Source organism: Manis pentadactyla, chromosome 13 (genome assembly GCF_030020395.1).
Source record: "Manis pentadactyla isolate mManPen7 chromosome 13, mManPen7.hap1, whole genome shotgun sequence".
NCBI classification, from domain to species: domain Eukaryota; kingdom Metazoa; phylum Chordata; class Mammalia; order Pholidota; family Manidae; genus Manis; species Manis pentadactyla.
The window spans coordinates 99,149,850-99,161,524 of NC_080031.1; the positions used below are offsets into that span (position 1 = coordinate 99,149,850).

General features: G+C 41.5%; 2 protein-coding genes across 4 annotated transcripts; one reads left to right on the plus strand and one right to left on the minus strand.

Annotated features, from left to right (window-relative positions):
- Window positions 1–229: 229 nt before the first annotated feature.
- LOC118918512 (bromodomain-containing protein 8-like) lies at window positions 230–11,558 on the minus strand. Of its 3 annotated transcripts, none has more exons than XM_036897448.2 (7): window positions 11,250–11,558; window positions 10,218–10,424; window positions 8,959–9,116; window positions 3,031–3,120; window positions 2,864–2,932; window positions 1,493–1,670; window positions 230–928 (listed from the first exon to the last, which is right to left on the minus strand). In XM_036897448.2, the coding sequence occupies exons 1-7, from the start codon at window positions 11,526–11,528 to the stop codon at window positions 878–880; spliced, it is 1,032 nt and encodes a 343-aa protein (XP_036753343.1). In that variant the 5' UTR covers window positions 11,529–11,558; the 3' UTR covers window positions 230–877. The 3 variants fall into 3 exon arrangements, with proteins under 3 accessions (XP_036753343.1, XP_036753333.1, XP_057346897.1); XM_036897438.2 differs by having other exon boundaries at window positions 10,161–10,424; XM_057490914.1 differs by lacking the exon at window positions 2,864–2,932 and having other exon boundaries at window positions 10,161–10,424.
- Window positions 5,236–6,077, plus strand: LOC118918535 (centrosomal protein kizuna-like). The gene has a single exon (XM_057490915.1). It carries the CDS (start codon window positions 5,366–5,368, stop codon window positions 6,026–6,028), a length of 663 nt encoding a protein of 220 aa, XP_057346898.1. The 5' UTR covers window positions 5,236–5,365; the 3' UTR covers window positions 6,029–6,077.
- Window positions 11,559–11,675: the final 117 nt, after the last annotated feature.

Genomic DNA, 11,675 nt, shown 5'->3' on the forward strand with positions numbered 1-11,675 from the left:
CCCGCCGGAATGCCGGGCGCCCCGCAGGGCTTAGACCTCGCGTAGGGTCATTCGCGGTTGGAAAGTGGGATCCCTGGGTCCCTTGGGCCTCTAGGGGCTGCACCGGAAGGTTCCGAGTCCGCCCTTGTCTGGGCACTTACCAGAGCACCTGCTCCTCCGGCACAGCGTCCGTTGCTAGGAGACCTGAAGCCCCGCCCGGAGACGGTGGCTGCGGAGGGCCAATCCCAGGGGACCGCTTCACCGTCTCTGACCGGTTCGTTGAACCAAAAAAGGCAACTACCACAGGCACTTTTATTCCCCTTGGGAATCTTAAGAGCACTAGGTGTTTTCTAACATTTCGTCACAATTTATCTTATTTCATCCTCCCACCCGTTTAAAGGACGCTTCAATTATCTCCACTTCATAGATGGTGAGAGAAATCATCGACATTTTCCGGACGTTTGAACGGAGACCCGTCAGATACGTTCCTCACTTCACCAGACGCTGCTGTCCCTTCTATATTCCCAGCTTCTGCATTTATTAAAAAGCAACCTCTGATTTGTGAAATAGCCTTTATTTATAGAGTAGTAATAAGAGGTTTAACCCAGTTACCGTTAAATTAAGCCTATGCAACAAAAATATTGGCAACATTTATGGAATAACTCCAAATCACAGCTTTCCCTGTTTTCTTTATATTATGTTCACAGGCACCTTTGACTCCTTGGTTGTGAGTTAAGGCATTATTCCTACAAGAAAAGACAACAGAGAAGTGGTAAACAGGTACTGGGATCTTCTCTGGGTCAGAGTCTGAATGAGAGGCCCAAATTCCAGAAAAAGTCAAGGTAGCAGCTCCAGGTTAAGAAAATAGGTTTTCCATCATCCACGGGTTGACTGGTGCTCAGTCTAGACTATTTAAGTCTCTTCTTTTGTTTGACCAAATATTCAGCCCCTGTAGAGTCAAGGCAGATAGATGAGTCAAGCTTTGAATCTTAAAAGCTTCAGAGGTTTGAATACAACTTTTTTTTCCCTCACGAAGATTTGACTATGTTTTTTTTCTGTAATGTAAAATGCTGCACAGAAAAGAAACCCTCTCATGTCTCTCTCTAGCTGCTGTATCTTCCCTCAGATGGGACAGTGTGAACATAGGTTAATATCAACAAGTGTAGCAATCAAAAAATGAACTGTGACTCCAGCCTATGTTTAGCTCTCTGACTTGAGGTTCTGGCAGCAGGAGCTCCCATTACTTATCTATCCCCTGCCCTCTTAAGAGCACTTCACTGTTGCCTGCCTTCCTAGCCTACTTTACTTCACTATCTATTAAAGTTGGTCCTAATAGTTTCAGGGTTTTCCAAAGCATCGGGTACAGTGCCAATCCTTCAGGGCCCTGAATCATCTCTGAACATAAACACTGGGAACACAGGTCACTTCAACATTACCCTTCTGCTCATAGACTTTCGGAAGTATGATTCCAGAGGCTAGCCTCCTTTTTCTTGCAGCTCTTCCCGTATGGTACCTGAATCTGCTCCAAGACTTCTCGCTGCATCTCCACAGCCATCTGGTATATATGGTGATCAGAGTCGTTGTACATCAAAGCATTCTGGAACATTAGCATCAGGTCCCGCTGGAATTGAGCCATGGTACGAATCCGTCCCTTAGACAGATTCCTTTTCAGGCTAGTTAAGTCCATGGGTCTACATGTGGCCAAGAGAAACCAGAGGAAATCAGAACTTCATGTGCAACATGTGGTGACCTAATATGCTCTGTTAGGAACAAACCAGCTCTTAAATGAAAACTGTAAAGATAACAATCCCCATTAGATAATAAAACAGCAATAGCAGCTAAATTTGACTGCTTATAGTAGGCCAAGTGCTATGCTAGGTACTTTCTATATTAACTCAGTTGATCTCTCAATGAACCTACAAGGTAGATAGATATCTTATTATCACCAATTGGCAGGGAGGAAACTGAGATCTAAAGAGATTAAGTACTGGCCCAATACATAGCTTGGATTCCAATTCAGAGGCAGCCTGACTCAAGAGCCCACAGGCCCAGCCACTACACTCTACTACTGTAGGAGTGCTGGCCCCAGGTACCAAAGTTGTGGAGAACTCCAATGATCAGTTTGTCACATGGTAGTTACTGACTAAATCCTCTTTGCCTATTGCATAGAACTTTTTTCTCCTTTTATGATGAAAGAGTGATGAAAAGCATGAGAATCAAGTGAATGAAAAACAATTATTTAATGAAACACAGTGGGTATTTAAGAGAAGGCACAACACTGTAGAGAGAGGATTCAACTGAAAGGTAAAAATCTGGGGTTTAGTTCTAGCTCTGCTACTCACTCTTGATCACAGGCAAGTCATGACCACCTTTAAGCCTTAATTTCATCATCTACAGAATGAAAGAGTCTGTCTCCAAAGGTCCTCTCCTCATCTTTTATACTCTACTAACCAATACCGGTGTATGACAGCATTTTAGACGAACGATGCTATAAAATACCAAAATATTGCAACCAATGTTTGTTACATCCACTTGGATTTATCATCTTTGCCTTAGCACACCTGTAACTGCCTGAAATGAATACAGTATTCCTTTTAAAGTTTTGCTTCGAAAGACCAATGTCAAAAACTACTAAAGGCTAATATAAGATTATAATGAATGGATCATATTACTTAAAAATACTGAATAAAAGCCTATATTATCCTTTTATTCCCTGCATCCCTTCTCAAATTAAGACTGAGCTTCCCATAACTTTAAAAACTTTTTCAGCCTGTAAAATATATCTTGAGTTTGTAAGTAGTATAAATGAAATAGTCTAATCAAATAATAGTATGAAAGGCAGATATAAAAGCAACCAACCTTTCTTGACCCCTTTTCCACTGACCTTTTCACCACATCCTTGTATCCTGGGGCCTGCCTTTCTGATACAGGCTTCAGAAATGGACTGCTGAATCTATTAAGGCACAAATCCAGAGGGGATGAAGAAACCCTGAAAAGTTACTCTAAACAAGAAGGGTAGCTGCGAGAACCGAGAGTGGCTTGGAGACCTACCTGTGGCTGGCAATCATCTTCCAGACTGGCAGGAGAGTCTTCTTAAATAGCAAGTGATCCTGAACAGGGTCACTCTGGCCTAGATCAGACCTTTGGGATAGAACAGAACAGGAAACAAACAGTAGCTTCCCACAAATGGTGGGAAATGGAGTTTTCTCAACATACAGTGCTCCCTAGTTAACATCTGAAGGAAGAAACACCATAGGAATAAAAACATATATAATGCTTCTACAAGGGACCCCAAACTCTATAAATATTTTCTTGGGGATCACTATTACCCAATGAAGTGGTTACCGTCTTGTAAGGTACACAAGTCTACAACTGCCTGTGCCTTTTGGACTCTTGCTGATTTGTTCTTTAGAACTGGTCTGTGAAAGTAGTCCTTGCTCAGTGATGTTTTCCAAGTGGCGGGCACATTATAGGTGCTCAGTTAAGTACCTGATAAATGAATCTGGTCTTGTTTTTATGCAGAAATATGCCACATTAATAAGTATATCTTCCATAATTCCAGAGAAGAAAATACTTGGATTTCATATCCCAAGGAATTATCTTATGGCTCATCTGAATGCTATGCAATTTAAATATTTTTCTTTTTCACTCTCCTTCGTACAGTTATCTTCAAAATACCAAAGAAAATCTCATTTCTCGGTGGGCCGTCGCCTAGGCCAAGCCGGGAGCCCGCTTCCCCGAGGCTGTACCAAGCGGGCGCCAGGAGGCGGCAGTGGCGGCGGCGGCATGCACCGAACCTCAGCGCCGTCCGCGCCCCTGGCAAGCCCCGATTACTACGAGAGGCTGGGCCGCCTCCAGCACGGCCTGCGGGACAGACTTCCGTGGTGACTGCTGTGTCTTGAGTTTCAAACACAGATGGCATTTTCTGCTTCTTAGGGGGACCAGAAAAACATTCTCATAAAGTGAAAGAAGAGATTGGACCTGGAAAAGAAACTTTATGAATATAACCAATCTGATGCATGCAGAGTTAAGCTGAAGTATGTAAAACTAAAGACATACCTGAAGGAGATATGTGAGTCAGAAAAGAAGGCTCTTATTCGAAACCAAGAATATTTAAAGCGGTTTGAGCATGTCCAAACTCATGTTGGACACTTTATCACAAATACAGAGAAGCTTCAAGAACTGAAGATTGAATATGAGACTCAAATTAAGAAGATGCAACTACTCTCAAAAGACAGCCAGGGAATAAAACATGAACAGAAAGATGAAGACAGAAAAAAGATGCTGCATTTTTACCTAACCTTTGGAGAGAGTGAAATGGTCTCCCATGGTGCTATAATCCAACTGAATCAGGTTGCAGTGCAGGCAGGAATTAACTTGGGGCCAGAGATGTCAAGAGGACTATATCAACCAGCCACAATCTTTATGGGCCGCCAAATGCCAGCCATCTCAAGCACTGGAGATTCCAGTACAGAGCAGAAATCTCCCCAGCCCACAAAGAACTTTTCAATTCCCAACTCACATGCACACCGACAGACAGCCCAGGCCAGTAATATGACAGACAGCTATGTAATACAAACTAATAGTGACACACAGTGCTTACATACGTCTGACAAAATAGATGGAAAGTTATCTCTTCAGATTGGCGAGAAGACGCCAGTCTCAGCTAGCACATGGTCTGAGCGGGGACAAACTCATTGCCTGGAGATAGGAGGCAACACACGTCCCGACAAGAGGAGTTTATCTGAAGGCAAAAAGTCTGCTGAACTCCATTCCCCATTACAGGAAATATTAAGTCCAGAGAACAGAACCACTGATTTAAAATGTGACAGTTCCAGAAGATCAGAAGGATCAGTGGAAGAAATACTGACACAGGAACATATTGAAGTCAAGGAAGAAAGAGCTAGACCACCAGTCTCTCCCATATCAGTGTCAGAATGTTGTGCATCTGAAAGTAAGTGTTCTCGAGAGAAGAATTCTGCTTCGGAATGTTTCTCAGATCATCTTCCTTACTGGGACCCAAAGTTACAGAAACCCTTCAGAAAAATTCACGGGGAGCAGGAAGAGGAAAGTTTGAGCAGCAGCAGTGACCTCACAGTTTCTGTAAGTGAAGATGATCTGATTTTAAGGAGTCCGGAACCACAGCCAAATCCGAGTGACAAGATGGAGGGAGAAGATGGAATAGAGGCCTTAAAATTAATCCACTCTGAGCAAGAAGGAGCTACCCTACTCACTGAAAAACATAATTGTATTTTGCAAACCCTAAGCTCTCCTGATACAAAAAAGGAATCCTCCACTAACTCACCAAGAAGAAAATCTGAAGAATCATCAGCCTCCGAGTTACTCAGTGCACAGGTGGGTCAGCATGTTGCCTCCTTGAAAGAATATGATAATCCTATCGAAGAAGAAAGAGGTAGCTAAGCTGTCTGAAGTTTTCCCAGTTGAAAACGTGGACAAGAGGACAAGAGCAACAGCATCACTGAAAAAAGCCCTTACAGAAGAGTGTGACTATAGGTCAGCTATTCACAGTAATGAATCATCTTGCAGCTTGCCATCTATTCTGAATGACAACAGTGGAATAAAGGAAGCAAAACCCGCTCTATGGCTCCACAGTGTTCTTACAAGGGAACAAGAAGTTTCAAGTGGCTGCGAAGAGGTGAGCCAGGAAGAAAGCACAGCAGCGAAGATTCCAATCACAGAAACAAAAGCCTACCAGTTGCTGAAGCAGTCTACCCTTCAGGATAATACAAATCAAACTGAAGACACATTCCAAAAGGCAGGTGCTTCTGTATCACAGCTGCCAGATTTGAACACTGGCAGCAGTCCGTTCAAGACAAAGACAACTAACAAAATTGCTTCAGAGGCTAGTTTTTCATCTAGCAATGGAAGTCCTTTATCAAGGCGTGAAGACAAAATGAAATTAGCTACCAATTTAAAGCCTACAGCCTTCTGGGGTGAGTCTGATGACAGTAACTCAGAAATTGAAGCTGCTTTATGTCCTAGAAACCACAGCACATCTACCAATGATTTTGATGATTTTTATGACTAATAAGTTGTAACACCTGTGAGAAATAAAGTTTTTAAATGAAAAAAAAAAAAAGAAAATCTCATTTCTCTTCATGGCTCCTCCTTCTCTGGGCTAAACTATCTCACCTACTTAGTTCCCCTTCAGAGGTACAGCTGTTCAATATCTTCGCTTTATAATCTTCCCAGTTGACAGATTTTCTACTTTCTCCAAAGTTAAAACATCATGTTATACTTCCCACTTTATACACTGCATTGTTCTCTCTACATGGTTTCTCTGAGGTTTCACACCCTCGTTTTACTTTATGTACCATATTGTATGTATCCATTTGATGACATCTCATTTTATCTTTCTCTAATTTGAGCAGCTCCATGTAACTATTCATTTTCATGATGCAATGTCTTACCTGTATCTAAATTACATACCACAAAAATCAACTTACCCAAATCAACTTAAAGCTCAGAACCCTTTAAGAACAAGGCAGTTAAAGCCCAAAACAGAACTCTTTGTTTCTCATCAGTCAACAGAATGAACAATAGTTCCTTGGTACTGGTGCAATTATACTAATGTATCTACACAACAGATACTTAAAGTAAGTTTCCATTATCTGAAAGGTACTGTGTTAGATTCTGTAATCTCATAATCAATCACCTTTGCAATATTTTAAGAAACAATTCCTTACTTACCTTGATTTCCACCTATTTGGAAAAGCATGCCAAGCAATGATAAGTGAAAGTGTGGGAGTGAAAAGGACCTGTGGACTGAGAGTGGTGTTCCAAAGATTCTACTTTCTTTATTCATTCCTGAGAGTTAGTACAGACTAACTGTAGGAGAAGGGAGACTAACTGAAGGGAGAAGCCACACAGAGGAGCCTGGAGAATGTCTATCTTTCAAGGTAGTTTTAAGCTTCCCTGATGATAACACAAGAACTCAGCTTAAACTTATTGCCCCTTAAACTATCTGGCCATGCAGATTCAATTAATGTATCTATTGCTTTCTAATAAAGACTTCACATTTTACCTAAATCCTAAGATAAGACTGTGGAGTTTACCATTCAAATTACTGAAATGTCATGAGATAAAGTGTCTTTATTAGAGACAGCCTGTTTCTTTGGATAGTCATCATCTGCCATCTGTTCATACATACACAGAATTACAGAAAAGCAAAGGAAGCGACTGTTCAACAGTCTAGGTCCTAGGCTATACTCTATTGAGTAAGGAAATTTTTAAATCTGTATTTAAAAACATATACATGCATAGTTCAGTTGTATACCTTAAACAAAAAAAGGCTAGAATAATTATTGTTTTGCCTTCCTACAGATGATGTGGGTGGATCTGGGATGTAGTGAAGACAAAAAACCAGGTCATGCTATTGTCTCTCAATAGATACAAGACCAGGCCCAGAAAAAGAACTTTTAGTACCATAACTAAAACAACTTTGTTTTTCTGATTTAAAAAGAGATTCACTTTACTAAAAAAAATTAAGATTTGAAAATATTCCCTTTAACCTCATAATTATTTATAAAAAGATGAGAAATTTTTATAATTTGGGTGAATGTAGTAACCACAATGTTGCTCGTGTGAAACCTTCATAAGACTGTGTATCAATGATACCTTAATTTAAAAAAAAGATGAGAAATTATACAATTTCTCAAGATTTGTGAAAAGGAACCAGGGAGATCATAACTTCAAAATAATGTTTAATTTCAAGGCAACAGGAGATGTTTTAGTATTTTTAAAAGAAGTACAGTTTGCAGATGGCCAACAGGCAGGTGAAAAGATGCTCCACATCGCTAATCATCAGGGAAATACAAATCAAAACCGCAATGAGACATCACCTTGCACTGGTTAGAAAGGTCACTATCTAAAAGACAAGAAATAACTAATGCTGGCAAGGATGTGGAGAAAAAAGGGAACCTTCCTTACACTGTTGGTGGGAATGTAAGTTTGTGCAGCCACTATGGAAAGCATATGGACCACTAGGGAGGGTGCTCAAAAAACTAAAAATAGAAATACCATATGTTCCAGTAATTCTACTTCTAGGAATTTACCCAAAGAAAACAAAATCCCTGATTCAAAAAGACATGTAAACCCATATGTTTATTGCCACATTATTTACAATAGCCAAGATACAGGAGCAACCAAAGTGTCCATCAATAGACGAATGGATAAAGAAGAGGTGGTACAATGGAATATTATGCAGCTTATAAAAGAAAGAAATCCTGCTATTTACGACAACATGGATGGACCTAAGAGGGTATTGTGCTAAGTGAAATAAGCCAGGTGGAGAAAGGCAAATACCATATGAGTCATTTATTTGTGGAATCTAAAAACAAAATAAAATGAACAAAATAGCAGTAGACTCACAGACACTGAGAAGTGACTGGTGGTTACCATGGGGGAGGGGTTGGGGTGAGTGGGTTGGGAGGGAGAGGGGAAAAGGGGGCACAAAAATTCTCAATCATAATATAGCTGGTCACAGGGATAGTAGTACAGCATGGAGAATACAGCCAATAATTCTGTAACATCTTCCTATGTTGACAACAGTAACTGCACTAGTTCGGTAAGGATTTAATAGTGTGGTTAACTGTTGAACCATTGTTTTGCATACTTGAAACTAAAGATTGTATGTCAACTACATTTCAATATATTAAAAAAGTACAGTTTGTATAATATGAGACTTGAAGGACAATCTGACTCACCAATGTTTCCTGAATAAATATAGTAATTAGAGAGGATTATTTAGGAAAGAGATTCTTAGTGTTAATGAAACAGATTTTTTGACTTGCTTATATGATAAAATTATATTTAATTCTATTTCTTGATTTTCCCCACTCTAATTTCCTTTTTTAATTTATAAAAGTAATCTATGTTCCTAGTAACAATTCAAATAGTCATAAACAAAAGGTTGAATCTTCTGAATCTTAGCAACCTTAGATAAAAGTCTATACTCACAACGTTGAGGAGGCAGCACAGCTGAGAAGGATGTCCACCAGAGGCATCTCCTGCACGCTGAAGGCTTCATCGCACTCCCCCGAGGAGGGCCAGTCTTCCATCTCCAACACGCACCCTTCGCCCTGATCCTCCTCTTTGCATTCTTGCTCAACCTCCCCCTGGGAATGTCAGGAAACAAAGGACACTTTAGAAAGAGATTTACTACCTGCAATGTAAGTTTACTTGCATGGGGTAAGTGAAGGCTGACCTTAAGATGAGAAGAGGCCAACCACAGAAAGCTATAAGAGAAATTAGAAAAAGGTGACTTAATTAGACCTAAGCCAATGAATTCTTGGTAACAATTTGGCTGGAGAATTTTGTACCCCAAGAAAAAATAAAAAGCAACTGTGGATAAAATGAAGGTTCCTGTGGCCAGGATTCTCACCTGGCCCTGGTTGGCTAGCTCATTACACACGTGTGGGCAATGCATTTTTATTGACTCTATATAAAGAGCCCTGCCCAGTGCTCTGGGTGACATGGTGGCACGGCTGCAAGGCTGCAGGAAAGCAGAGACAAGGCTGGAGTGGTGGCAGCGCCGAGGACAGAGACTGGGATGGCTGCGCAGGCAGAGAGGCCCAGAGGCAGAGACCAGCTTGCTGCCTGCAGACTTGCTCTGAGTGAATGGGATTCTAGTAACCTGCCACCATGGAAATAAAGTCGGGTATAACCCCTTCACCCCAAGAACATCCAACTGTCATTTCTTTGGTCACAATGAATCCATAGTGAACTTGCCCGGGGCCGAAACCCATGGCAAGACAGCAACATACCCAATTCTAGATGAATGCTGAATTCTTTGCAAACTGTCATTATCATTTGTGGCCCTGGAGTCTACTAGTCTATCCAGTCAGGTAATACTGATAATGGCATTCTAAATTTTACCGATTGATTACTATGGGCCAGGTACTAAGGTAAGTGCTTTACATGAATTGTCTCATTTAAATGTCACAACAAAACTATAAGGGAAAGCACTATTATTCTATTTACAGCAGAAAAAAATTAGGTGCTAAAATATTCAGACATGCCTAAGGTCACACAGCTAATTGGTACTAAAGCCAGGATTTGGACCTGGCTTGTAGAGCTCTAGAGCCAGCCTTGTGCTCTAACCACTCCACTCTGCCTGCCCGTGCAGAGGATCAGACAGCTGGTTTAAGTCATTCACTCACCTCTTCTCTCTCTGTGAGTCCCGGAGCTGTACAAATACCTGAGGGAACTGGACCCACCTCTGGCCTTCCATCTTCTCCCAGTGACGCCTCAACTACCAAGGGCTCTGCCTCGGCTGAACGCTCTTCGGGCTCTTTGCAGGGCTCCCCTTCTCCTTCAATAGTTTCAATTTCCCTTCCCTCCTGTGGTCTTGTACCGGATGAAAGGCAGCAGCTCTCACTTGATTCTCTGCTGCCAATGCACAATGGCTCCATTAAGTAAGCTACCTGCAATTGTAGTTTACTCTTAGATACATAGGAACACCAATGGAAATCATCATCTACACTATCAATAAGGCCACATGGTTACACTGCCACTGTGACTAAATCTGAGATGACAAGTAGACTCATTCATTCAACCATTTAAAACTTACCAAATATCTTACATACACATGCAAGGGACTAGTTGCTAGGGACCTGACAGTAAACAAGACAGATAATGGTTCTTGCCTTTTCAAGGAGCTTATGTTCTAATTTTTCATCTCAAGTGTCAATTCTCATCAACGGGGAGTGGCTCTCTAGAACACCGCTGAAAATTTTGTCTGCCATACACAATGCCGACAGACTTGCCAACATATGAACTGGATTTTTGCTGACTTTGACCTGAATATGTGAAGTTGCCACATAAACATAAATTCTCCATCCAGTTCTGTGTGTTTCTTGTCCTCAGCCCTTAACCAAGGTAATAAGGACACAGTAAAATACTGCCTTAAAGCCTTAACACGACCAGCATCAAGGAGTTTGGACATTATGACTCTGAAAGAATAAACTGCAAGGATACTCATAATGCACCCCATGTGCACAACAGAAATTCCACTGCCTGTGACTCAGCTCCTAATGACTGCAATCTTAGAACATTCAGTCAAAAAGTGCGTTTTTGGAGCTTTTGTATCAGCACCAAATGCTGGAGATACAGCAATGAACTCAGTCCCTCCACTGTGGAGTTTATGTCTTAGTAAACAGTATTAAAGAGTGGTAGAAATGTGTATGGTAAGCGTTCTCCTAGAAAAAGTTGGGACTCTTCCCACTTTGGAAATAATGGTTCCCCATTACCTCAGACAGAAAGTGGAGGAAGTTCTGGCGACTGACTTGCTCTGCCTCGTCCTGAGAGTCCTCACTGCCTCCGTCCCCCACAAGCAGCTCACTAGATTCTTCCCCTGGGCTGCTTTCCTCTAGTTCCTCAGACCCTGGCGCCTCAGTTTCCCTCCAGCCGCCCACATCAAGGTCCAGACTGGAGTCCCATGAGCTGAAGAGCGACCTGCAGTCGTGGCTCAACTCAGAGTCAATGGCATGGTCTTCTTCAGAGTCCGACCAAGCCCACTCAGGCCCCATCTGTAAATACACAGAAAAAAAAATGCGTTAAATTCAATCAATATTCCTAAAATCCATCCCCAAGTTTGGTAGAAAAAGGTAAGGGGCCAGAAATTTCTTTCTACCCATCTCAGGAAGAGTAAAAGCTAGCTGAAGGAAATGAAATCA

Coding starts and splice junctions, on each gene's coding strand:
- LOC118918535 (XM_057490915.1), top strand. CDS start 5,366: ATGATAATCCTATCGAAGAAGAAAGAGGTAGCTAAGCTGTCTGAAGTT.
- LOC118918512 (XM_036897438.2), bottom strand. CDS start 11,528: ATGGGGCCTGAGTGGGCTTGGTCGGACTCTGAAGAAGACCATGCCATT. Junction 3,121..8,958: donor TGTGCTGCCTCCTCAACGTT/GTGAGTATAGAC, acceptor TCTATCCCAAAG/GTCTGATCTAGGCCAGAGTG. Junction 2,933..3,030: donor AAGATGATTGCCAGCCACAG/GTAGGTCTCCAA, acceptor GTGCCTTAATAG/ATTCAGCAGTCCATTTCTGA.